This window comes from Tenrec ecaudatus, chromosome 18 (assembly GCF_050624435.1).
Source record: "Tenrec ecaudatus isolate mTenEca1 chromosome 18, mTenEca1.hap1, whole genome shotgun sequence".
NCBI classification, from domain to species: Eukaryota; Metazoa; Chordata; class Mammalia; order Afrosoricida; family Tenrecidae; genus Tenrec; species Tenrec ecaudatus.
In genome coordinates, this window is record NC_134547.1 from 29,309,166 (window position 1) to 29,335,777 (window position 26,612).

General features: G+C 49.3%; 1 protein-coding gene across 1 annotated transcript; it reads left to right on the top strand.

Moving 5' to 3' along the window:
• Nucleotides 1-3,275: 3,275 nt before the first annotated feature.
• SLC7A9 (solute carrier family 7 member 9) lies at nt 3,276-26,247 on the top strand. Its single transcript, XM_075537113.1, has 12 exons — nt 3,276-3,362; nt 5,740-5,887; nt 6,100-6,342; nt 6,822-6,947; nt 7,168-7,267; nt 9,166-9,210; nt 9,907-10,030; nt 10,923-11,026; nt 16,455-16,551; nt 20,421-20,570; nt 24,452-24,626; nt 26,186-26,247. Exons 1-12 carry the CDS (start codon nt 3,276-3,278, stop codon nt 26,245-26,247), a joined length of 1,461 nt encoding a protein of 486 aa, XP_075393228.1.
• Nucleotides 26,248-26,612: the final 365 nt, after the last annotated feature.

Genomic DNA, 26,612 nt, shown 5'->3' on the forward strand with positions numbered 1-26,612 from the left:
CGACTTTTTCTGGGTGACATTCAGGCAGGTAAGTGTATCCCTGTTACATAATCTGTGAGAGCCACAACCTAAAACCAATCTTGGGAGAGAGAGTTGAGGGGAGAATGAGTGGGACTAGGTCTGCAGAACAAGATACTTAAATCAAGGGAAGGAATCCTGAGTAGCATCGTGTCTGTGAGTCCTTTATTGAGCCCACCCTCCCGGCTAGATTTGTTCATCTCTTTAGGAAAGGCCCAAACTCAGTGGGCAGGAACTCAGAGGCACAGCTGAACACATCCGACGTCAGAAAGGAAGAGCCATTCTCTTCCTAGATCGTTGGCAAAGATGCTGCTGGTCCTGTGAGAGGTTGAGGGGGACACAGGTGAATCAGAAGGAGATGCTCAGAAGATAGGCACAGAGGGGCTCTGGAGAAATCAATTCCACTACCTGTTAAAAATCCACTACATTAATTTCATTTTTTCCACTCAACTTTTGAAGCTCCCAAGTAGAGGAAGAGGAAACCCAAGGCAGGTGGTGATAACATCTTCAAACTGCAAGCATCTTTACCGTGGGGAAAAGCACACGTGGAAGGCCCAGACCAAGAGCGATAACAGAACCCTACGAAACAATGACGTGGTATGAAGAACAGAAGAAACTTCCACAGATAGCAGCGAGCGAGGGAAAGTTCAGCCATGTGATAGAGACCTGGAGACCTGGAGGACAAGCCAACGTCTTGAAGAACAATTGGAGGGGTGAAAAGGTTTTTAGCAAATCCAAATTATTTTCCACAAGAAAAAAATTATGATGATAATTGGTTGAACATTCACTTTGCTGGGGAAAAAAACAAAAACAAATAAAAACCCAAACCTTAAGAAAAGAATGTACAAATGTGCATGATACAGTGGATGTGTGTATGGATTGTGGTAAGAGTTGTATGAGCCCCCGATAAATGATTTAAAAAAAGAAAAGAATTGCTCACCATTGACCCAAAATTAACTGAAGTGTCTGTTTCTGACAACCACAGACCTCGAACCAGATGCTCCCCATGCAGGACTTGGCAACGACCCGAAGGCCCAACCAGGGTGGCCCCCCGACTAACAGAAGGAGATGGTTTAATGCAGAACCTTCCAAATCTCACCCTTCCACTAGGGGGTGGGTGTCACTCACTGAGTTTTAAGATTTGGACCCTGCGGCTTAGAAGTGAGCTGCCTGACCCCAAGCCTCCCCTGCTCCCATGGCTTCAGTCAGACCATCAGACCTTCCTCCTCGGGTTTCTGTAAGAGGATCAGAGTTCCCCCGCATGGCTTCTGTCGGAATGCCAGCCCACTGGTGGCATCAGGGAGCCCCCTGTGGTGTCTGGCAGACAAGGAGGGAGTGCCGGAGCAGGGAGCCCGTGGCTAGCCCAGGGGAGCTCAGCCTCCTGGGACCTGCCATCCGTCAGAGGGCGGAAGGAGACAGCCCTGAGACATCCCTGTGGGCTCGCCCGTGGCCTGTGGTGCTGTCTGGGGAAATGATCTCCCCAGAGCCAAAGGCCGGCCTTCTGGAACGTGCTGCTGCTTGAGGAGGGCGCTAAGCCCCACTAAGTGTGCAGACATGCTGGAAGCGCCGGCCCCTCGCCCCAGGTCTGAGAGGCAGGAGGGGACAGAGCTTCTTGTCCCTCTGGTCTGCCAGTGCCTGGGGGCTGGCTGCCGTGTGTCCCTTTTCCACTCTACGGTCCTGGACTGGGCTGCTTAATGGCACCGCCGCCCCTTCCGACTGGGGTTTGAGGGGAGCTGTAAAGGAGAGCAGGCAGGTGGTACCCCGTCCAGTCACTGCCAAAGGTCGCTAGGGTGCTGGGAAAGCAGGCCGAGGAATCTGGGAGGAAACGTCTGATCGTAGCAATTACCACTGGGCTCCCTGAGCTGTCAGCAAAGCCCATGAAGGCAATAAAAGAATCCGTTCCAAAGTTTACCGCGCACGTGCCGCAAGAAGATGTTGTTTAACACTGTTTCACTCTTCAGAAAGATAGCTCCCTCGAGGGAGGTGGCAGGTGGGGGGGCACGGCGGGGGGCGGCAGCATCAACATTTTGGAGGGAAGGTAGCGTGCCTCCCCCTTCCCGGCCCTTCTTGGGGTGGTGGGTGGCCGCGTGAGTGCTCAAACAAGGTCGGTTTAATCATTTACCTTTGCCGACCTCTGTACCCTGGCTTCCTCCACTCCCGGGCGCAAGACATGGCCATTCTTGGGGTGCGACTGGCAGACACACGCATGCCTGCAGCCTCTCCTTCGGATCAGCAAGGTCAAGGGAAAAGGTAAGACCTGGGCCAGGGAAGCCAGCTGCTCTTCAGGCCCGTTCTGAGGTGGCTTTGCACTGATTTTCCCCAGTGATTCCCACCACCTTCCATCACTCCATCAGAACATGCTTATCTGATGGATCTATCTGGCATGAGCTGTCTTAATGATCCTGAGGCACAATGAAGAGCCAAAGAACTCTTCCTTACATTTAAGTGCATATTCTGGTGTACGCATTCATTTATAAAAATATGTGACTTGCGAATTTACCAGGGAGGTAAATTGCTTTTCAAGCCTGGCAGCCGGAGGCTAGGAGGTATTAACAGGCCTGTGGGCTTGGGAGTGGGCCCAAAGCTCCGTTTCCTGTGGCCTGAGCAGAATTAAGATCAATGACTAATATTTCGTCCCAGGACTGAAGAGTTACTAAGGGACTGAATGCTAGGTTCCTTGGGTGAGAAATGCCTCAGTCCTTGGCTTTGCACAAGAAAGAATTCACACTAAGCCTGGTTTGTGATCCAAGGGAGCTTTTTATAAAGGATGGAAGAAGTTTCGGGTTTTACATAGGCATCCTCAGGGCACTGCACACCCACAAGCGGAGACCTGGGGAGCAGCTGGAAAAGACGGCAGTGGGCTCTAAGTTTCAGCCTTTGGGGGCTTTCTGCTGGGAGGCATGGTCCACGGTACTGGCTGACCCATTGGATGAGTCAAGCCCACCTGGCCTAGATTGGTGTACTGGCTTCCTGTCTCCAAGGCTTGAATTTTGTGCATGTCCTCTAGCCTTGATCGTCTTCCAACTCCATGTAAAGCTGGGAGGGAGGCCTTAGCATGTAGAGAGACAACCCCTAGTTCCTATTCTGCTACCGAACACAACGCCCATCCTTACCTAAAGTCGGAGCTACTGTGGGCTGTTGGAGTCTTTTGCCACATCCCAGAGCTGGCTGGGTTCCCGTTCACATTGTGTCAGCCACACATTTGCTGAATGGCCCCGGCCCTCCTTTCAGCTTCTGAGGACCGGTCGGACAGAAACATGGGGGAAACAAGCCTGAGGAAAAGGAGAGAGGATGAACACTCAGTCCAGAATCCAGAACCCAAGACCACAAGTCTTCAGAAACAGGTAAGGTGGTCTTCATAGATTGAGGGAGGGTGTTATAATGAGGCATACCAGAGTGAAGTGCCGTCTAGTCCCTAGTGACTAACCAAAAGAAGTGATTTTTTTTTAATTCTTAAAGGAATGCTTCTTTGGACTTACCTTGTTTTGACCCTCCTGTGAATTCAGCATATTATTTGGGAATTAATCCATACATGTATTCTTGCCTTGGGCAAGCATTCCAGAGGGCCCTGTATTTGCTCAGCCCAATGGACTCTGAGGTGGTGTGGAAGGACCCTTTGATGTCTGAGTCTCCCTGGGAACAACTGCTCCAACGTTTTGTCCTGGGGCCACATGGTGAGCACAGCTGAGTCAAGCCAGAGCATGGCAGAGCCTAGGAGAAGCAGCTTCCGGGAGGTGTAGACCTCATCACAGATTCAGCTCTGTGCAGCTGCCCAGCAGGAGGAAGGACTGGAGGACCATTGGCGAGCCCCAAGGCCCAGCTGTCAGCCCAGGGGAGGACGCTGTGGAAGCCGAAGCCATTAAGGGAGCATAGCAAAAGTCCCTAGGTGGGACACATGGCTGGCAGCCCAAAGGTTCCAGGTGCAAACTCACCGGCCTTGAGGTGACAGCCGGGAAAAGCCTGCGAAGGGGTGCTATTCTGTGATACGTGGGGTCTCCCGAGTCACAAATGGTGTTAGGCCAGGTCATCTTAAGAAAGAAAACTAATGACACTCACATATGTATACAGAAGAACTTTATATCAAGAAGTAATTTTATATTAAGATTGCAGACCTTGCTTAGAGTCCAACTCCGGTCTGTCGTCTAATGCTAGGCAGAGTCCTCCTCAGACTCACACAGCTGCAGGCCAATGGTAAAGAACGGTGCAGGTTGGAGCAGGGTGATCACAAGCCAGTGGGAGCTGACCCTCCTGGATCCAAGGTTGGTGGGAACATGGCAGCTCTCAGCGGCAGGTGGCCCACGTGGGGCCATCCCTGGAGGCAGGCAGAGTCTCAGCAAGGATGAAGGTGAAGGGCAAGAGAGAAAGACGTTCTCACGGTCTCTTGTAAAAAGGCTACACCCCAAAGGAGGCACTCGATTAACGGAATGGATTCTACCCCACACTTCACACATTGTCAAGTGGACATGAAACCTAACTGCCACACCAACCAAAACAAAGCCGGGGAGTTTGCAGACTGGAGAGCGCCCCCGCACCCTGGAGGTGCAGCTCAGAGGCCAGGACTCCACGCGTGCCCAGGGCACAGGCCTCAGGAGGCAACTCATGTGTAGAGAATGTTGCTCAGTACAGCTTAGGAAAAAGCACAGGAAAGCCTGTGCTTACCTTGCTTATTGGGCCATCCCACACTGTGTGCCATAGCTCTGGGGTGGCCCTCCAGGATCTCCCTGTGATCTCTGGCCCCTGACCTCAGGCTCCTCATCAGGCCTCCGATCCTAGAGAGGCTGGCATTCTGAGCCGGGGCCTGTGTGGACACGTTATCCCTTAAGAAATGTATTGTCTGATATGTAGTAATGTAGGTTCTTGAGGGGTGCAAGTAGTTTTCAATCGACTGCTCACCCAAAGGTTGGCAGTTTGAAGCCACCCAGGGGTCCTGCTGAAGAAAACTCTGGTGAAAGACTTACTGGGCCAATGACAGGCAAGCAAACCTCACGGAGCCAGGACGCCACACCCCTGGAGCCTCTGGGGCAGAAGTCAGCGTGATGGCCCAAGACTTGGGTTTGGGTCTCTTGGGTGCAGTTGGGTTTTTATATCATCCAGAAAGCTCCCTTCAGTCACTCCAGGGGCCCACACCATGGCTTCTAGCCCCATGGCTACTTTTGACCTGTTCCTACTCTTCATATAAACTGAGTCATCCTCTGTGAGCCTGTGCCAGATTTTACTCTTAGGAATCACCCCACCCCCACCAACACCCCCACTCCCCCAAACATGCCTGGAATAGCATCTGGAAGCTCCATCCCTGTGCTTCTGCCCTGACAGGCTTCTGTTGCTCACCCCATGTGACCCCTCTAGTCGGAACCCCCCAAGCCCTGATGTCACTCTCCACTTTGGGAAGACGTGTCCCAAGGGCCATTCTCGCTAGGGGTTTGTTTGCTGAATCTGCCTGTTCCCTTCTGCACCTTTAGGAGCACGGAGCTGGGCCAGGTCTGCCCTTCACTGCTGTGCACCCTGCTGTGCACCTGACAGCTACCTGTCCCTTCTGCACCTCAGTTCCCCGCACTGCACACTGGGGACGATGCTGTGAGGGGTTGACCGGGGCAGGTGGACATGCCTCTGCAGCTGCTGCCCTGGTCACAAGCGCAACTGGGGCTGCGGGTGGCTGCAGGGCGAGGAGGGAAGGGGCAGCATTCATCCATCCTGCCCCCTCTCTCTCCCTCCACACCCCAGGTGGGCCTGATCAGCGGCATCTGCATCATCGTGGGCACCATCATCGGCTCGGGCATCTTCATTTCTCCCAAGTCTGTGCTCAGCAACACGGAAGCCGTGGGGCCCTGCCTCATCATCTGGGCGGCCTGCGGGATTCTCGCCACGCTGGGTAACAGGCCCGGCCCCTGACAGGGCAGCGAGGGGCAGACTACTGGTCCCCGGTCCACGCAGCAAATGCCTGTGGATTTGGCTGTGACCCGACAGCCCCACGGCCAGGGCTCAGGGTGGTTCCAGGAGAGGGCTGCGAGGTTGGGGTGGGGGTGGAAGGCTTGTGAGCAGGGCTCTCCCGGAAGAGAGGAGACACCTCACTGTATGTCCCAGGTGCTTTGTGCTTCGCGGAACTCGGCACCATGATCACCAAGTCGGGGGGTGAATACCCGTACCTGATGGAGGCCTTCGGGCCCATCCCAGCCTATCTCTTCTCCTGGACCAGCCTCTTCGTCATCAAGCCTACCTCCTTCGCCATCATCTGCCTCAGTTTCTCCGAGTACGTCTCCGCGCCCTTCTATGCGGGCTGCGAGCCGCCCCAGGTCGTGGTGAAGTGCCTGGCCGCCGCCGCCATCCGTGAGTAGTCCTGCAAGAGCCCCCCACCCAGAGGACGCTGGCCCGGGTCTCCCAGGTCCCAACACGCAGGGCGGCCTGGGGCGCCTCGCTCTTGGCTGCGGGCCTCCCGCGTCCCCAGCACACCCGGGGCGGGCCTGTTGGATTTCAAAGGTCACCATCAGGGCTCTCAAAGGCTTTACAACGCCTTGCTTGGCTCTGCCCTCTCAGCGCTCAGCTCGCCGCCGGAGGTCGGGGAGGCCTCGCTGGAGATGGAAGTTAGACGCTTGCTCCACGGCCACCCATGGCCACCAGAGACTGTGCATCGTGATGGAAACAGACAGCCTCCAGTTTCTCATGCTCAGTGGCCCGTGGCTTTGAACTGCCAGCCATTGGCGTTATAGCAGCCCGATGCTCACGAAGTCTTTCCAGGGCTTTCAGAAAGGAGGGCAAGGCTGAGCCCCATGAACCCCAACCGGTCCTTGTTTTTCACTCCTCTCTAGTGCTCATCACGATGGTGAACGCGCTGAGCGTGCGGCTGGGGAGCTACGTGCAGAACGTCTTCACGGCAGCCAAGCTGGTGATAGTAGCCATCATCATCATCAGCGGCATGGTCCTCCTGGCCCAAGGTGACCGGCTCAGCAGGCGACGGGGCATCGCGCAGGCACAGGCGAGCGTTCTTGCTCAGTTAGCCTGGCTCTGGCGGTGTGGCAAGAACCCCCCCCCCCCCCGAATCCTTCCTTCCCACTTTTCCCCATTCTCTGTCCCATGAGGATGGATGCATGCACAGCCCAGGTCTGGTCAGCTGACTTTGACCAGGCAGCTACTCACTGTCTGACTTGATTACAGGAAACACAAAGAATTTCGAAAATTCTTTTGAGGGCTCGAAAGTGACGGTGGGAGCCATCAGCCTGGCGTTCTATAACGGGCTCTGGGCCTACGACGGATGGTAAGAGGCCCGGAACACCAGCCCAGGCTGGGGGTGGAGGGCTTCCCCCGGCATCTTTAGTGGAAACCACATGGGAGGCAACGGTTCACTCTGCTTTCTGGGGCCTAGAGGCAACGTCTCACCTCCCTTTCATTAAGCGCCGGTGCCCTCACCCTGCTGCCCCCCCTCTGAGCACAAAGGTCACTGCCCTCTCTCTGAGGGGTGCCGGGGTGAGGCTTCACTGGGCCACAGCAGGCTCGGCGACCTGGAGGCAGCCAGGCTGCCCTAACACTTGACCAGCATGCCCTTCATTCAGTATTCTGTTTCCAGAAGAGGGTCTGTCTTTGAAAGAAACATGGCCATCTGAGATAGGAGTCTTTCTCTCCTCTACAAAAAGAGAAGACGTAAAAAGCAAGCAAAACCACACTCATGTGTTGAGCCCATGCCGACACACAGGGAGCCTGTCGGACAGGGCAAAGCTTCCCCTGGGAGTCTCCCAGACTGTCACTGTGGGGACCAAAGGCCCATCTGTCTCGTCTGGTGTGGCTGGTGGTTTTGAGCTTCTTCCACAGAGGCTTTGAATCTCAACACCTCTTCAGGCACAGAATCTTCTGGTTTTCAAACTGCCTTGGCCATTCGCTGCTCCCAATTATTCTCCTTCCACCCCCAATTATTCTTGAAAATTCATGCAATTCCCATGAAAGACACCCAACAAATCACCTGGGGTCTCCGCAGGAGAATTCTCTCGATGGGGAAGAATCTCTTCCTTGTCCTAAGTAGCCTCTTGTCTTTTCAGCGGAGGTTGACACGCAGTTTAGGGCCCCAGTCAACACTGGCGACGCAAGGTGTGTGCTGACGTCGGTGACCCTCTTTAGTCCCGTCCCAGTTGTTCATGCGTTTCTGTGCATCTAGCTTCCCTGCCTCTCATATTCCCGTCTCGGATTTCAAGTCATCGTTGACCATTTCATCTCACATAAGGGACTTTTCAAAGAAGCACTGTACTCACAGGAGGTGTTTTTTTTTAATGAGTCCATCTAATTTAGCTAATTAAGAGTAAGGCAGAGCATAAACCTTGAAGTGGCCTCCAGAGTCACCGGGTCCAGGAAGTCTGTCATTTGTTTCCTTGTTGTAAAGCATTGAGGTCTTGGTCCCCTTTTCCTCCAATTCCGTCTGCTGTCGCTGCCAGGCCCGCAGTGGCAGGTGGGCATCATCGAGGTCTCCTGGGCCCAGGGGAGTTAGGTCGGGTTCGTGCGGACTCTTAGCTGTGTACACTAGTTTCTGCTTCAGTCTTGGGCTTCCTTCTTCTTTCGCTCCCGTGAGAGGGACCAGTCGTCATATCTAGATGACTGTTTGCAAACTTTCAAGACACCACTTACGTCGCTAGGAGGCAGAGGAACATGAAGGGCCTCTGCCTTTAAACCCAGAAAACCAAGCTTGTAAGGCTTTTGGTTATACCTGAGGAATATATGTAACCGTGTCCTCTATGAATAGATATGTCAGCACACACATACCTGGAGATATGTATCCATTTAGATATGATCACACTCATGCACACACCTATAACCACATGTACACATAGATGCATAGACATTAGTTGTGGTCATACACGCAGGCTTCAGCTATTGCTCATCGCATTGCCAAATTCTTTCGCACAAACATCATTTCCTCTTGGGTACTTCCTAGGGCCGCCATTGACCTTGGTCGAGCTGAGCTTACCACACCCCCATTCAGTGCTGCTTCCCCATCACCCAAGATAACAAACACGACTCTGAGCTACAGTGACGTCTCCTTTCCGCTGCCTGGACGCCGATGAACACTGGTCTCTGTATATAAAAAAGTATTCTTGTATAAATAGGACCATACAGTGCTATTTCATTTAGCATCATGTGCTCATACTCATGTTATTTTTATCTCTCTAGGAATCAACTCAATTATATCACAGAAGAACTTAAAAATCCTTTCAGGTAACAAAGCTGAGTCAGGGCAAGAGGCAGTGAACAGGCAAGCCTATGTCTCTTCTCTTGGCCAAAAAAAAAAAACCCCAAACAAGTGTGGAACTGCTTTCCCGTAATGTCATGACCCACTCCCAGACACGTGGGAGAGAGCATGTTTTTATGCGCACATCATACACTGACTAGGGTTTGGTTTGCTTTGGGCAGTGGGGAGGTTGCTAAGGTGAACGCAGACCAATAACTTCCCTAAAAACCACACGTCCTAGAGGTGATTCCAACTTCATGGACTTGTCAGTGACTGATTTTGGGGGGAAAGATCAGTAGGGTTTTTTTCCCATGGTGCTTCTGGGAGGACTTGAACTTTTAGCCTTTCATTTAGCCAAGCACATTGACCATTGACACCCTCCCCCAGGGACCCTTCACCTCCCTTTAGTTCTGGCTTTTTGTTTCATAAACAATTGCATTTTACTGCACTAGAGAGTTTTACTGTCTACGAGTTTTTCATGGAAAATATCACATTGAAAATGTTCCACAAACTCCTACCTTGTGTGGGGGGTGGGGGACTTTCAAAGGGCACTGTGACTTCAGCCCAACACAGGGAGGGCACACTAGGGTGGGTGGGAGAGCAGGGTGGATACAACCACAATCTCAGGAGTCTCCCGGGATGTCCTGGTCTGACCCTGGCTCCTGTGCCACGGATCCTCCCAGGAACCTGCCATTGTCCATTATCATTGGGATTCCACTGGTGACGGTGTGCTACATCCTCATGAACGTTGCCTATTTCACGGTGATGACCACGACCGAACTCCTGCAGTCCCCGGCTGTGGCTGTGGTGAGTGCCCCCAGGGATCTCTGCTGGTGGGGGCCAGGGGCGCAGGTGGGAGAGTATGGCTCCTGGGAGGGGGACCAGGCAAGGTGAAATGCCTCACGGGGCAGGAGAGGCCGTGGGGGATAAAATTTCAGGAGGTTAGGACAGTGGACAGTTTAGAGCTGTCCTAACCTCATGTGAGAGGCCAACAACATCTGTGAGCCCCTTAGCAGGTAGAGGTGGAGAGCAGAGCTGGGTTTCACCTGCGTTGGGAGTTTGGACAAGTGCAAGGGAGAAAGAAAGTGCAAGAAAGTTGAAGGAGGTGACGACAATACTATCACTGCCATGGAGCTGATTCTAACTCATAGGAACCCTATGTCGTGTTTCCAAAGGAGGAAATATTTAAGGGGCCCGAGAGCTTCAACTTTCTTCTGAGGAGCGAACGGCTAGTGGGTTTGAACCACTAACCTTACAGCCCAATGCTTAACCATCCCCGGCACCACCAAGGCTCCTTGGTTATAAGAACAGCCTGTGGAATTTAAAGAAAGAGACTCCAGGACAAGAGGGAGGGGCATGAGGGACAGCGGACAAGGTAGTGGGGTTCATGAACTAGAGGTCTGACAGAGTTGGGGTACAACAGGAAAGGAGGTGGAAACAGAGAATGAGGGATCAGGATGGGCTGTTGGAGGAAATGTAGTTGGGGGCACCATGAGGTCTATGAGAAGGGGTGGCTGAGGAGGGAGAGAAAGCAAGGCTAAAGGAGTGGAAGAAAACGTATAGGATTGAGAAGTGGGAAATTGTTTCCCTCCCAAGTGGGGCTGTGGGGACCCAGCACCTCTAAGAGCAGTGGCTTCTGAGGATCAGGGACTCCTGGGGCCCGGGACAGACCCTGATGATTCATTTCTTCTCTCACCAGACGTTTGGGGATCGAGTTCTCTATCCCGCCTCGTGGGTCGTCCCACTCTTTGTGGCGTTTTCAACCATCGGTGCTGCCAATGGGTCCTGCTTTACCGCGGGCAGGTAGGGCATCCCTGGCCACACCTCCACCAGGGTGGGCAGCAGGCAGCAGGGCCAATCTCACATTGGAGAAAGACAACCTTCTACAGCCCTCAGGGCTCTGCCAGGCGAAGCCCCTCCTGACCTAAGGTGAGAACTTGAAGTCCAGAGAAGTGATGTAGCTCGAATTGACACAGGAAAATAGCAAGAAAGGTGTGGACAGGCTTGGGCACTGGACTTGAACATGACTTAGAGACCCTCCAAAGATACCTTCAGGAGAAGGGCCTGGCAGTCTGCTTCCAAAAGCTCAGTCACGGAAAACCCCATGGAGCCCAATTCGACTCCACGCCACGAGCTGGCATTGGCAGCAGTTCGTTTTTCATTTGTGTTTATAATATGCATGTTTGTAGCTGTAGTTGGCTCTGACTCATAAGGCTCCCAGTCTAAAAGAATGGAAGGCCAGCCCATCCTGTATCCTCCTCACCCGTGTCATGTGGGAGTCCGTGTCACAGCCACTGTGTCTACCCAGCTCCTGGAGGGGCTGCTTGTTCACTGATCCTCTGCTTTACCAAGCAGGATGTCCTTTTCCAAGGACTGGGATGTGTCCAAAGTCTATGAGTCAGTCTTGCCATCCTGTCTTCTCAGGAGCCTTCTGACTGTCCAAGACAGAGCGCTGGTTGCTCTGGCAGGCCATGGTAATTTCAGGCTCCTTTGTCCATGCCATAGTTCACATGCATCAGTTCTTCTCTAATGCTCTTTATTCATTGCCAGACTTCACATGGATGGGAGGAGATTGAAATTACTAGGGCATAAGTCAGTTCTCAAAATGACATCCTTACACATTACCACTTTAAATGGGTTTGTGCAGATTTTCCCAATGCAATATATCACTTGATTTCTTAACAACCGCTTCCATTATTGATGTGGATCCAAGAAAAATGAAATCCTGGATGACTTCAATTATTTTTTCGTTTATCATGATGTTGTCTGTTGGTACAGAGGATTTTTGTTTTCTCTATGTTGAGGTGAAAGCCACACTGAAGGCTGCAGTCTTTGATCTTTAGTAAGTGCTTCAGTTCCTCTTGTTTTCAGCAAGCAAGGCTGTGTCATCTGCAGGTGGCACTGGGGTAATGAGCCATCCCCCAGTCCTGCTTCACAACTCTATGTAGCCCAGCTTCTCGCGCTGTTTGTTCAGTATCCAGATTGAGTAAGTATGATGGAAGGGTGAAACTCTGACACATACTTTTCCTGATTTTAGACCATGCAATAGTCCCTTGTTCTGTATGGATAATTGCCTCGTTATCCACAAGAAGTTTCTACATGAGCACCCGAAGGTCTTCTGGGGCTCTCGTTCTTCACGAGGCAATCCATGGTTGTTGTGACCCACATAGTTGAATGCCTATGTACAATCAATAAAAGCCCAAACCTAAACTCACGGCCATTGAGCCAATGCTGACTGGGTGACGCTTATAGGACAGGGTAGAACTTCCCTTCTGGGTTTCTGAGACTCAGTTTCCAGTAGCATATTAAAGAGCAAGGATGTTACTTTGAGGACTAAGCCCACCTGACAAAAGTCATGGTCTTCTCCATGGGGTCATGTGCATGTGAAGGTTGGACGTTGAATAAGGAAGACCGGAGAAGAATTGATTGACTTGAATTGTAATGCTGGAGAATGCTGAGAGCATTATGGACTGCTAAAAGGGAAAATTGATCTGTGCTGGCAGTACGGCCAGAGTGCTCTTAGAGGCAAGGATGGCAAACTTCATCTTACATATTGTCAGAAAAGACCAGTCCCTGGAGAAGGACATCACGTTTGGCAACGTGGAGAAGTGGAGAAAAGGTGGAAGGCCCTCGACAAGATGGATTGGCACAGTGGCTGTATCAACGGGCGCGGCACAGGAACCATCATGAGGATGGCACGAGGCTGTGCAGGGTCTGGTTCTGCTGCGTAGAGGGTGGCTGAGGGTCGGAGCTGACTGGAGAGCACCCGGCAACAGTAGAGTGGATAGAATTTAAAGAGTGAATTCACAGTATCGTCTTTCATCCAAGCATTTCCCACTCCTACCCCCGTCCTTTCCCCTGTTTCACCACCTTACTCTGGGAATGTGCTTGCTGCCTGGGACCTTTGTATCCCAGGCTTTGAATTTCGCTGATTGTAGTCGGAGTATGTGATCTTTCTAATAGCAATTCTTTGGAATTTTTAGGACCTCCTTTTGGCTGATTGCATTTTTTCTCATTGTTTCCTATGGGTTTAACAATAAAATATATTCCACAATTACTTCAAGGAGCCCTGGTGGCATAATGGGTTAAATGTAGGGCTTCTGACCATGAGGTCAGGAGTTTGAAACCACCAGCTGCTCAGCAGAAGAAAGCTGAAGTTTTCTGCTCCCACAAAGGCTTACCTTCTTGGAAGCCCACACGGGCTGCCATTCTACTCTGTCCCATATGAATGGGAAAGCAATTGGATGGCAGGGAGGGTTTATTTTCTTCTCACAATTGCTTCTGTATGTTTATATCATCACCAAGCATGTATGAGTCGCATCTCCCACGGTGGCCATGGGTTTGTTGGTATTTGCCTTGTGCTTCAAGGACACCTGGTTTGTCACCTTTTTGTTGGGCTGTTCCTTATTTCAGTGGGAATGTCCCCTCTTCACACCTCCCATTCTCTCTGCTCTGAAAGTCTTGAGACTGTGGCCCCTCCTTTGTATCTTCAACTTAAAAAAAAAATCATTATTGGGCTTCCACTTGTGTTTCTTTGAAGACACCCCACCAGAGGGGCTCTTCACAGTTGATGTGAATCCTTGTATTGACTTTGAAGACAGGATTATTATTATTGGGGGTTTTTAATGGTTGTATCCTGATTTAATAATCCATCAAAGTTTCTCTTTTCAGCTACCGACATGGGAATTATATTTCTAATTTTTTAGTGATACTCTGAAAACATCACATGAATAGAATCGATCATACCCCAAATGCTCCTCCATTCCTTGGAAGGCTGCTCCATGTTCATCATGTCTGGCAATGTGGGGGGCACTGCCAGCTCACTGTTTGACTGCGAACCTCAGAGGTAGCTGTTCAAAGCCACTAGCTGCTCCATGGGAGAAAGATGAAGGTCAATCTGGGTGATTAACTCCATAGCAGTGGAGTTTGCTGGATTTTGGTTTTAGCGTATTAGTAACACCCTGTTCATAAACCTACCCCTTCTGTCACTAAACATCTAAAGATCCAGTTTGCATAGCAACAAGTTTTACTGCTTTCTGCCTTCCTTCCTTCCTGCAGCGTGCTACAACTGAGTTCAGTTTCATGAGAGATCCTCCCCTCGTTTTCAGAGAGCATTTGGAGTCGTGCCTCAGTCTTTGCTTATCTAAACATTGATTTTTCCTTTGGTCTTGAATGATAGTTGTGTTAGATTTGGGCAAGGAAGGTAAGCCTACTTTGGGCGCATACAATAAGCACGACCAGTTGAGATGCAAAAGCGGCAAAAGGAGTCTATTAGCTAGCTCGAGCAAGGGCCCGGCACAGCAAGGACCCAGGGTCTAAAGGGAATCAGCCCCGAGCGCTTGCTTCCCCGGGCTTTTATAGGTCCAGGGACAAGGGGCGGTCCAGGGTTGCTGTTCTTTAAACTTATTGGAGAAAACTTCTGGCGCCAGCACTGTCCAGCGGTGATTGGTGAGTAGGTTCATGAGTGCTTTCCTGATTGGTCAGTCACTGGTGGGCTGTCACTTGAACTCTATTGGCTAAGGCGCCATCAGGCGATGTGTTCCATTGGTTAGGTTGGATCAGGTGATGTCAGGCGGTGTCCCATTGGTTAGGTGGATCAGGTGATGTCAGGCGGTGTCCCATTGGTTAGGTGGATCAGGTGATGTGTTGCATCAGTGACCAGGAACCTGGAACCGAAACTGAAACCGTGGCCTACCTCAAACCCGTTTTAACTTTTTCTCTGCGGATTCCAAGAGTCGCACACTGCCCCACAGTTGAACCCCCTAGAATTTGAATCTGAAACTCGATTACTCACATCACTCGGGAGATATGGTTTCTCCTGAGACATTTGCCTTGTTCAGAATGCCCCATTTTGTAGTCCCCTTTCTGAATCCAGCCGTCCTGAAGATGTTTGGCTGGTGCTTCTCCCTCTACAGTGTCTGTAGCTCAGCGTGTTTTCTTGATGTCATGTAGCACAGCCCCACGTGTTCACTAAACCCCAAACCAAACTCCCTGCCCTTGAGTTGACGTCAACTCATAGCGACCCCATAGGACTGGGTAGAAATGAGTTTCTGAGACTAAGTGTTTATGGGCACAGGAAGCCCCCACTTTCTCCTGTGCAGCATCTGGTGGTTTTGAACTTTTGACCTTTTGTATTACTCAGCCAAATGTGTAACCACTGTGCCACCAGGCCTCCTCCTGAAGGCTCACAGCCCGTTTCAATTCTGCAAGGCTACCTGCTGATTTTGAATCTTGCCTCATGCCATCCCATGTATGTTTTCCCTCTTAATTTCCCATCTCCATTTTTTTACCTCCGCATTTCTAACATCTTGTTTTCTTTTGTATCTAGTTAACTTATCTATTACCTTTTAATTACTAAAATCTAAACCACACTCACTGTCATAAAGTTGATTCTGACTCATAGCAACACAACAGGACAGAGGAGAACTGCCCCTTGGGTTCCACGACTTGAATCTTTACCAGAGCAGGCCTCCTCGTCCTCATATGGAGCAGCTGGTGGGTTTGAACTGCTAACCTGGTGGTTAGCCACCCAACACATAATCACCAGGGTTCCTTTTAAAATAATAAACCGTCACTTCTAAAGAGAAATTGTCTATTTGTCCTTTCCCTGGTCTCTCTAATATTTTAGATGAAATCTTTCAGGTTGCTGAATTGCCAGTTCTTGGGGAGAGAACGATGTCACTTGCATGTTTCTTCCGATTCAGTCTGAATTGTCTTAGTACTTTTTGAAGTGTGGAGATTCTGTACTGCTTGAAGTGTCGAGGGGAGCCCTGGTGGCATAGTGCGACCCACAAGGTCAGCAGTTTGAAACTACCAGCTGCTTTGAGGAAGAAAGATGGGGCTTTCTACTCCTGTGAAGTAGTCCAGTTTTGGAAACTCACAGGGCAGTTTTACCCTGTCCTGCAGGGTCACTCTGAGTCAGCATCGGCTCAGGTAGATGGCAGTGAGGAGGGGGAGGGGGGTGCCAGGCCCTTGGCCCAGGAGTAACCCTGGCTCTGAACTAACTTTCCCATTTGCTTCTTGCCCAGCTTTAAGCCTCAAGCCCCTTTCTCCCTCTACTGGCTTTGGTGACGTCCCTGCACCGGGATGCACGTAACTCCTCCCTTCCTGTCTCCAGAGCCCTCTCACCTCCCGAAGCCGCGTTCCCGGCAGGTGAGCAGGCTCACCTGCAGCCCCTTGCGTCCGCTGTGGCATCGTTGGTGAGGCTGACGTCACGTGCCTTCTTTTTCAGACTCATTTACGTGGCGGGTCGGGAAGGTCACATGCTGAAAGCCCTCTCTTACATTAGCGTCCGGCGCCTCACTCCAGCCCCCGCCATCATCTTTTATGTAAGTATGGAGTCCCCGTGAACCCCTCCCTCGTGGCAGAAAGCCACACGAGCCGAGCCAAAGCAAGCTCCGCCACGAGGCCACCCTGCCGCAGGGCAAGCCTGCGCACAGGGTGACACTGCCCGGGGCGTTTCCCACACTAGCTGCTTGCGGGAGAAGAAAGTCAGCCGAGGTCGGAGCCGCTCGCTGGTGGCTCCAAATGGCAAAGCTTGCAGGTAGCAGCACACCCACTGCACCAGGGCTCCTTCACTGGGGTCCAGAGACCCCAGGGAGCCCTCGCCCTCAGGGGGACCGACGTCAGTCCTTCCGTGTACACTAAGCAGCCCTTCGAGGCCAGAGTAAAACTTCGCGGAGGGTTTTGCAGGTTGTAAATCTTTGCCGAAGCAAAACCGATCACCTTTCTCCAGAGGAGTGACTGGTGGGGTTGAACTGCCGACTCTGCTTAGGAGCTCAGCTCTTGGCTGCCCAACTCTTGAATCCATTTCAACTGTTGAACCAAATGGCATGTGGATTACATGTCAATGAAACTGGTCAAGTGGAAAGAGAAATTAGACAGGAACCCTAAGAGGCATTGCTATGGATTGTGATAAGCGTGTACAAGCCCCCAATAAAATGATTTTTAAAAATTAAAGAAAACCAATGAGGCATTGCGTTTATGGAACGGGGGAGGAATGACTCAGAAAAGGATGGGATGGTCACCCTGGTCAAAGAATGTAATTCATGTCCCTGGATTGCGCTTGTTGAAACTAGTGAATCAGTGTACAGTAGACTAGGTGCAATGAGAACATTTCATAAGTAATAACAGAGAGAGCCTGGCCCTTTAGCCACTGCGCTGCCAGAGCCTCATGCTACTCGAGGTGAAACCGGGATATAAAAAGTGCAAGCCAATTCAGCGGGGTACCTCACCTCTCAGCTCTTGTTCTGAACGTATCTGTGAGAGATGCCGAGTCTCCCAAGCATGCGCCCTTTGTGCCCCTTTCATCCACGTTTGTCTCGCTCTGGTGACAAACTGTACCAACCGCCAGTGCGTGGCCTTGAAGGATTTACGGTTCCTGGGCACCTGGAGCCGGAATGTTCCTCCCACATCTTCTGAGGGGAAGAGAGTCCTTCGTGTGTGCACCTTCCCCGCACACGTTCCTCGTCTCAGGGAGCGGTGTCAGCACCCTCCCAGGGCACAACTGCTCTGCCGACACAGACGCCCCAGTGGAAATACCCATCTAGGTCATGTAACAGGTGCAGGTCAAGGCCAGATCGAGATGGCCTCCGCCTATGTTTCATAGACCAGGTGCTTTTCTGTGATGAAAACTCTGGAAGAGAAATTTTAAAATCATTTTATTGGGGGCTCATACAATTCTTATCACAATCCATACATCCATCCATTGGGTCACACGCATATGTACATTTGTTGCCTTCATCATTCTCAAAACATTTGCCTTCCACTTGAGCCCTTACTATCAGCTGCTGAGAAATTCTTAATTATGAAGCTGATGGTGTGTGTGGCGAGAAAGAGAAGATTATGTATAAAAACAAACATATAAATGATACCTCAGTTGTCGAACACAATTCATTCCAAATTCATGTGTGAACACCAAAAAGTTCAAGAACTGAACATATTATTCCCATAATGTATAACCAAGTAATTGGCTCGGAGGCCCCCAAATTACACTTATAGATTAATTTTTCCAGTATTTTAAATCACTATGGAGGCTTTCAGCTTTCTCACAAAGCACTGTTTTGGGTATGTTATCGCCATTGAGTTCTGATTTACCCAAGTTATCAGAAACTTTTCAACCTTTTTAATGGTCTGGGTTCTTTGTTTCGTAGTTAATGATTTCACACCTTTAAAAAATCATTTTATTCGGGATCACACCTTTTATTAGCTGCTGTAATCATTTTTGTTTTCTTCAAAAATGTTGATAATGTGGACTTGATCATGTTGTACTCAACTGCCAGGTCAGACCAGCGGCAGCCTGATTCAAATGTTGCAGGGTTTTCTTTCTTTAGCTCCACCACGGTTATCAGTTTCCTCTCAATTTACTGCTAGTATCGCTAACTTTCTCTGGAGCCATGGTGACGATATTTTTACACAAAACAAGCACACTGGCGAATGTCGTCGTGCACAAATTCAAGCACTCTGTGCTGTCTGCGTGAGAGCGGAGCTTAGAAGGCAGCGTCAGTCACCCCAGTGTGTCCTCAGCAAGAAGAGACAGGCGGCTCACTCTCAGCATGCACAGGGCTTTTCAAGTCGGGGTTTGGGTTTGACTAGTGAGCAAAGGCATGAACACCGAGCAGGGTTTTTTTTTTTTTTTTTTGAACTTTGCTGTTAGGTATCACTGAGTATGTATCAAATGGATTAGGGTCCGTTCACAAGTATGCTACTAAGGTTCCTGTTCATACATGCGTGGGTTTTTTTCTTAACATGCCTTAGCATGTCTCCCAGGTCAGTGGATGGCTGCAGACAAGTTCTCTCATCCATCACAAGAGGGCCGATCAAACAGCAGCTTCCCAGGGACAATGTCGGGTAGTTCAATTTAAGGCAGAGAGATCAGCTTAGAAGCTCGAGTTGACTGGTTTTTGTTTTGTTTTGTCCTCAAGGAGTAATCTTGATAGAGTTCCTTGAAAGACAAAATGGAGGCTTATCCGGAAGAATTTTTAAGAAAACTGAAAACTGCCCTGGAGTTTTAAAAAGGTCCTGAGAGTTGGCCCAGGCCTGTGCTTTCCATCATGAAAGCACATCTGTTCATTCGCAGGCACCGGAGTGCCGCTGGATGAGGATTTGATTGGGACATAGAATCTCATCCAACCTGCAGCCCTGATCTTGCCCTTCAGGCTTCTTTTTGTTCCCCAAACTCAAGGAACATTGAAAACGAACACGTTGGAGTCTCTTGACAATGCCCAGTGCAGGGTTCTTCAAGATGGGTTAGTTAGAGGGTCGAAACACCATCTTCAGAAGTGTAACGACCTAGATGGAGGATTTGTCAAGACAATAACTGCACATTTTGATATTTTTACTTAATAAAAGGTTTCTGTGGTTTGGTAGGAATACCTCTTGACTGTAAGTCATATATATATATTACATATGAGGGGACTCCAAAAAGTCTGTGGGAGAATTCCACTATCTTTTTTTTTTATACTTTCATTGGGGGCTCTTACATCTCCTATCACAATCCATAGTTCCTCTAATGTGTCAAGCACAATTGCACATATGCCGCCATCATCATTTTCAAAGCATTCTCCTCCCACTTGAGCCCCTGTATCAACTACTCATTTCCTCCCCTCCCTTCCCCACCCACCCTTCCTCACGAACCCTCGATAAGTTATAGATTATTTTTTCCATACCTTACATCATCCTCCATTGCCCCTCACCCACCTTTCCATTATTTGTCCCCCTGGGAGGGGGTTCTAGTTGATCCTTGTGATCGATTCCCCCTCATTCATATTGGTTATGGTTTTATTATGGGTCTTAGATGCCTGATACCTGATCCCAGGGACACCTCATGATTTCACAGGCTGGTGTGCTTCTTCCATGTGGGCTTTGTTGCTTCTGAGCCAGATGGCTGCTTGTTTACCTTCAAGTCTTTTAAGACCCCAGCTGCTATATCTTTTGATAGCTGGGCACCATCAGCTTTCTTCAACACATTTGCTTATGCAACCATTTGTCTTCAGCGATCAGTTGTCCTGTCAGTTTTCAGAAACAACACCAAGCATAACTAACATCTACCAAATATAAAAGGGGAGAAAGGAAGAATTTTCTCCCCTATGAGGTTATCCACAGCAAAAAAAAAAAAAGCTTCTTCGGTCTCCCTTGAGGCAATCAGGATAATGTTCTATGTACCAGTGGCCTGAATATCCGTTCTTCTTTCCATTAGGGCATCATAGCTATCATCTACATCATTCCCGGGGACATCAACTCGTTAGTCAATTACTTCAGTTTCGCTGCATGGTTGTTTTATGGCATGACCATCCTCGGACTCATTGTCATGAGGTTTACAAGGAAAGAACTGGAAAGACCTATCAAGGTAAGCTGAATTCCCCAAACTTCCCATGGCTTTGGTTTCTTCTTTTTTGAGACTAGATCGTATTATTTAGAGCTGTTTTCGGTTAGAAATTGTGCAGGAAGCACACTGGGCTCCTGTGTATCCTTCCCTAGGCAGAGGAGCTCATATCAAAGAGTCCAAGAGGGAAAAAATGTTTGGAAACTGATTGTGGTAGCAATTGTACAATTATGCTTGATCTAATTGAACCATGGAATGTTACACTCTCTGTTAGAGCTCCCAATAAAATGAGTAATTTAATTTAAAAAAAAATAGCAAGGCCTGAGGCCGACTGTGGACAAGACCGTCAATTGCTCCTATGCAAGTTCAGATTGAATCTGAAGAACATGAAAACAAGTCCACCAGAGCCAAAATACACCCTGAGTACATCCCACCTGAATGGAGAGAACGTCTCAAGCACAGACTGGAACCCAGGACTGATGAAGCTATAGAGAGCAAGTGGTCGTGTCAGGGTGAAGAGGAGATGATGATATCAAGGAGTCCATGTAGGAAAGGAATGTGTAAAAACTGACTGTGGTAGCAAATGGGCAGTTCTGCTGGATGTGACTGAACTATGGAATACTATGATATTTGTATTTTTCCCAATCAATAATAAAAAACAAAAAGAACAGATGTGATACATTGAGCGCTAACGACTGTGGCATGGCGACAAGAACAATACACGTGGAGAAAACACAAAGTCACTACAAACCAGGAAAGACGCAAAAGACCAAATCGGAAGTCAGAGGAGACTCTCAAATTTGTTCTTGCACATAGAGTAGCAGAATCAAAGAAAAAAATGATGCGGTCAAAGCGCCGAGTAAAATATTTCAAAGGGTAAGCTTGAGAAGCCAGAGTATTCTAAGGAAATGTACAAAGAGCTGGGTTAGCAATCCAAAAAGGAAGAACATGCTCCGCATCCATCAAGAAAGAATTAGAGAAGACGATTCTGGGCTTGCAGTAAAATATCCAACGGTTGACGCCAGAAGCATCCAAAGAAGAGGTCAGGGAGAAGAGTCCCTGCGCCAGAAAGAACTGTCGGCATCAGCCACCTCAAGAGATAGCCGATAGCCAAGAACCATTGTGATTAAGAAGTCCAAGATGCACTGAAGGCAGTAGCCAAAAGCAAAGCTTCAGGAATTGATAGAATATCAATGGAAATGTTTTAAAAAGATGATGCAGCACTGGAAACACTTACCCATGTCAAGAAATTTGGAAAACTAGCTGAAAGGTCCATTTTTTTTAACCTTTCCAAGGAAAGGTGACCTGGCAGAATGCAAAAATTATGGAAAAATATCATTAATACGTGCAATAAAATTTTGCTGAAGATAATTCAGTTTCAAGAAATTCAAATTGGATTCAGAAAAGGGTGTGATATGGTGGATATCAATGGTGATGTCAGATAGATCTTGGCTGATGTTTACTTGTGTTTCATTAACAAAGGCTTTTGACACTGTGGCTCATAGCAAACTACGGATAACACTGATAAGAATGGGAATTCCAGACTTACATTATGGTCCTCGTTCATAACCAGTACATAGACCATGGGGCAGCTGTTCAAACAAAGCAAAGGCATACTGTTTTATATCAGTGTGGTAGTTATATAATCTGTTGTCGATTTGAGAGGATTAAGAGTGAAGGGGTGGAGTTTAGTCTGTCAATTAGGTTGCAGCTTGATGACCTCATTTGGAAGCGCTAAGGAGATAAATAGCTCTCTGAAGGCAGGATGCACGCTCACTCCCTGGGGGACATTGCAGCTGATAAGGTTCATGGAGCTACTCTAGTGCCCTGAGCTGGAGGAGCCACGTGGAGACCCCTGCCAGCACTGAGATGCTTCCACCGCCACTGGATCCACAAGGCTTCCCACCCACTGGCCTGTGATCTTCCTGCATTGGTGTCATTGCATGTGTTTCATGAGTCTGAAGAGCTTATGGATTGGTGTCGGACAGATGGGCTAATATCGGACTTATGGATTTGATCTGGACTGGGCTGTGATGTTTTCTCAATATTCAATTGCTCTTGTATATAAAGGTCTTACACACATATGCATGTTTATGAATTTCTCTACCCCGATTAACACACTCAGAAAAGTTGCGCATCTGGGCTGTATCCTTCCACCATACTTAATCAATCTGTATGCTGAACAAATAATTTGAGAAGCTGGAGAATATGGCATCAGGATTAGAAGAGGGCTTAGACACAACCTGCATGATACGAAGATGATACAATCTTGCTTATTGAAAGCCAAGAAGCTCTTGCTGATGAAAATCTAAAATTGCAGCCTTCAGTGTGGATTGCAAATAATTGTTAAAAACAAACAACAAAAACCCAAACCTCACAACTGGACTAATAGACACTCACTGTCATCAAGTCAATTCTAACTCACAGTGTCCCCACAGGACAGGGCAGAACTGTCCAAGACTGTGACTCTTTATAGGAGTAGAAAGCCTCATCTTTCTCTCTTGAGCAGCTGGTTGTTTCGAATTGAGGACCTTGCATTTAGTAGCCCAACCACGGGGGTAACCACTATGCACCCAGGCTTCTCGTGATGGAGGAAGATCGACGTCGGGATTCCGTCCGTTGGCTTACTTGGACTCACAACCAATTCTCATGGAAGCAATGGTCCAGAGAGCAAGAGGCGTATTGCCCTGGGAGCTCTGCTCCCCAGACTCTTGAAAGCGCTAAAGAGCAAAGATGTTCCTTGGAGGACGAAGGTACAACTGACCCCAACCATGGGATTTTCAATTGGTTCACATGTGAGTGTTGGACAATGAATACGGAAGACTGAAGAAGCATTCATGCATTTGAACTGTGGACTGGTAGAAGAATAAACAAATGTGTCTTGGTCCAGAATGTTCCTTACAAGAGGATGGCAAGACTCTGTCTCACATATTTTTGGGCATATGATCAGGAAAGACCTGTCCAGGTAGACTAGAGAAACAAATTCATAGACACGCATATGTGTATAAGAAAGCTTTACATACAAGAGCAACTGTAGATTGAGAACACACCAGCCCTGTCCAGTTCACAAGTCCAATATTAGCCCATAGGTCTGACACCACCAATCCATAAAGTTCTCTTCAGACTCATGAAACACATTTAATGACGCTGAATGCAGGAAGATCACTGGCCAGTGGGTGGAAAGTCTTGTGGATCCAGTGGCAGTGAAGCATCTCAGTGCTGGCACGGGTCTCCACGTGGCTCCTCCAGCTCCAGCGCTCTCGCTCCATCAGTGTAGCTCCATGTGTCTGTTCAGCAGGAAGATGAAGCAGTGTGGGTCTGGCCTCCAGAGAGCCATCTATCTCCTTAGCGCCTCCAAATGAGGTCATCAAGCTGCGACCTGATAGGCAGGATAGACTCCACCCCACCCTCAAGTTGACAGTAGATTATGTTACTGCCACAGCCAGGACATTATGCTTGGTAAAGTGGAAGGGCATCAAAAGAAGAGGAAACTCAATGAGATGGACTGACACAATGACTGCAACAGCGGCTCAAACAATTGTGAGGTTGGTACAGGACCGGGGGTGTTACCAGGAGCCACAGTTGACTCTACGCCACCCACCCACGAGTGGGACTGGGCGCCACGGCGGTGGGTCTGTGTTAGCGCAGCTGAGTAGGAAAACATGGAGCAAGCGGTGGGAATAGGAAGTGCTGTGTTTCTCTCATGAAGTATTTATTTTTGTCAGCTTTGACTGCAAATACTATTTTTTTTGTGGCAGAATATTGGAAATGATTGAAATTGGGTGTGGGGTACTTGAAATGCATGGTGATCTTCTTGGTTGCTATGTGTTTCGTTTTGTTTTTCTATCGTGGAAGTGCCGAAGCCAAAAACAGATGCTAACCGCAGCCTTCTGCTCCGCCAACAGGTGCCCATTGTCATTCCCATCCTGGTGACTGTCATATCTGTGTTTTTGGTGCTGGCCCCAATCATCAGTGAGCCAGCCCTGGAGTATCTCTACTGCGTCCTGTTCATCCTCAGCGGCCTCATCTTTTACTTCCTCTTTGTCTATCACAAGTTTAGCTGGGCTCAGAGAATCTCAAGTGAGTATCCAGCCAAGGGCTGGCGTTCTGCCATCAGAAAGCCCAGACACCAGCCTTCCTGTCATGGCATCTCACACTGTGCAGCCCATTTCAGCTTGTTCTTGGTGACTCAAGACCCACACCTCACAGCCACATCTCTGGGGCCACCCGTGGCCTGTGTCTCATCAATCACTCTAAGGAATAGGAGCCCAAAGTGGTCATTTGGCGCATATGCAGTTATCACTTGAGGGGCTCAGCAGTATCAGACCCCCAAGACGGGGCAGCACTGGCCCCAGGGCTGGGGACCTGGGCCTGAGCCTTCCGATTACAAGGCCGCAGGTCTTGCTTTCCACTGGGCAACCTGGCTTAACTCCTTGCTATGACAATTGTCCAGTACACTTTCACGTGTAAGGAGGTCACCGAGCACCCACCCTCACCCGTTGCCACGCAGGTGTCAGGGGAAACTTGTGCACTGTGGGGTCCCCAGTGGATGCCTCTTGAAGTAGATCATCAGTTTCCTCCTGCACATCAAAGAAAGTCTTTGTCTACACTGTAGTCCCAGTCCTTTTAGACTAGTCTCAATTGCAGGAAGGCCCATTCATAAAAGCCTTTGGGGCCCCCTTCCCAGCACCCTCGGTGTCTCCTGGCCTCTCTTCCCCCTACACTGAATTCCTCAAAGGCAGGACTTGGGCTGTGGACGAGTCAGTAACCAGTGGACATAGCAGCATGCTAACAGCCAGCCTCTTCATCTTGTCTGAACACATGTGTACAGGGACTCCCGCGGGGGCTCTTGTGTGGTTTGTTGTCATTCACATACATACAATTTTGGGAGAAAACTCCAAGTGTGAAAGCCCAACCCAACTCAGCTGGAGGGCAATGCAGCTGGCCTGAGAGGGAGCATGGCAGTCTCTTCAGCTGGTGAATTGAGCTGCCAGCACTTTGACAGTGGCGTAACAAGTGAGAGAGAGGCTGTTTCCATTGTGATGAACAAAGTGGGATGAAAGTCACAATATGGCTGATTATTTCTGCCAAGGGTTTTTCTTTTCCCTGTAACATCTCCTTCGTCCAACCACGTCCTCTGACCACGTCTCCTTTGACGTCCACTAGCACAGGAGCAGGGCATTTTCTCCCAGGCCTCTGGAAATGAACTTGGATTTGATTTCACTGACCTAATGGTAAAAACGAGGTTTTGTTTCTTGGTAGAAACTTTAGCCAAGCTAAATGCTGTCCTAGAGCCTTTCCACTCTTGGCCAGCCAGCGGTAATATAGAGTGGAGGCATCCGTACTTTCCCCTCAAAAGCTGCTGGGTAGCCATCAATGCTTTGCAGGCGGCGCCAATACTGTTAGGCATTTCCCTCCAAAAAACCAATGCAGCTCCCAGGGGGTCCGTCCATCTGTCCAATCTCTCAGCACGGCTGGGCAGGGCTTGACAGAGGTGGCAGCCCCCTCCCCCAGCCCCATCCACACCTACATAGCAAGAGTCATCAGTGAGAGGCTGGCTCAAGGCAGGCAGGCAGGCGGGGAGGCTCGTAAATGCCAGGCTTCGTTTGGCTGCATTCCATTCCTGGTTCTCCTTTCAGAGCCCGTGACCATGTACCTGCAGATGCTCATGGAAGTGGTGCCGCCCGAGGAGCCCCAGTAGCAAGTCGTCTTTGGGGGCCTTGTCACAACTGTGAACTTATTTTTGTAAGCAGTATTTACGGTGATTTCTTCATGTTTTTCTTAAGGAAAACAAAATGTATTGAGATGTTTATGATATCTAATGTTCAGATATCCTTTATTCTCTGCATGGGTGTTTATGGTTATTGGCAAAAGATGTACTCTCACAAAATGCTGATGGCAGCAGGCGTGCAGGTGGGGCTGAAACCAAAGTACCACCATTATGGTGGCAACTATTCAACAGGGGTATACTGCCCCTACTTCAATAAAGGGTATTCTTTAAATCAATGGCAAATCAGGTCTTTTTTTTAATATTAAATATTGGCGTTGGTCAGCCTGTGTGATTAC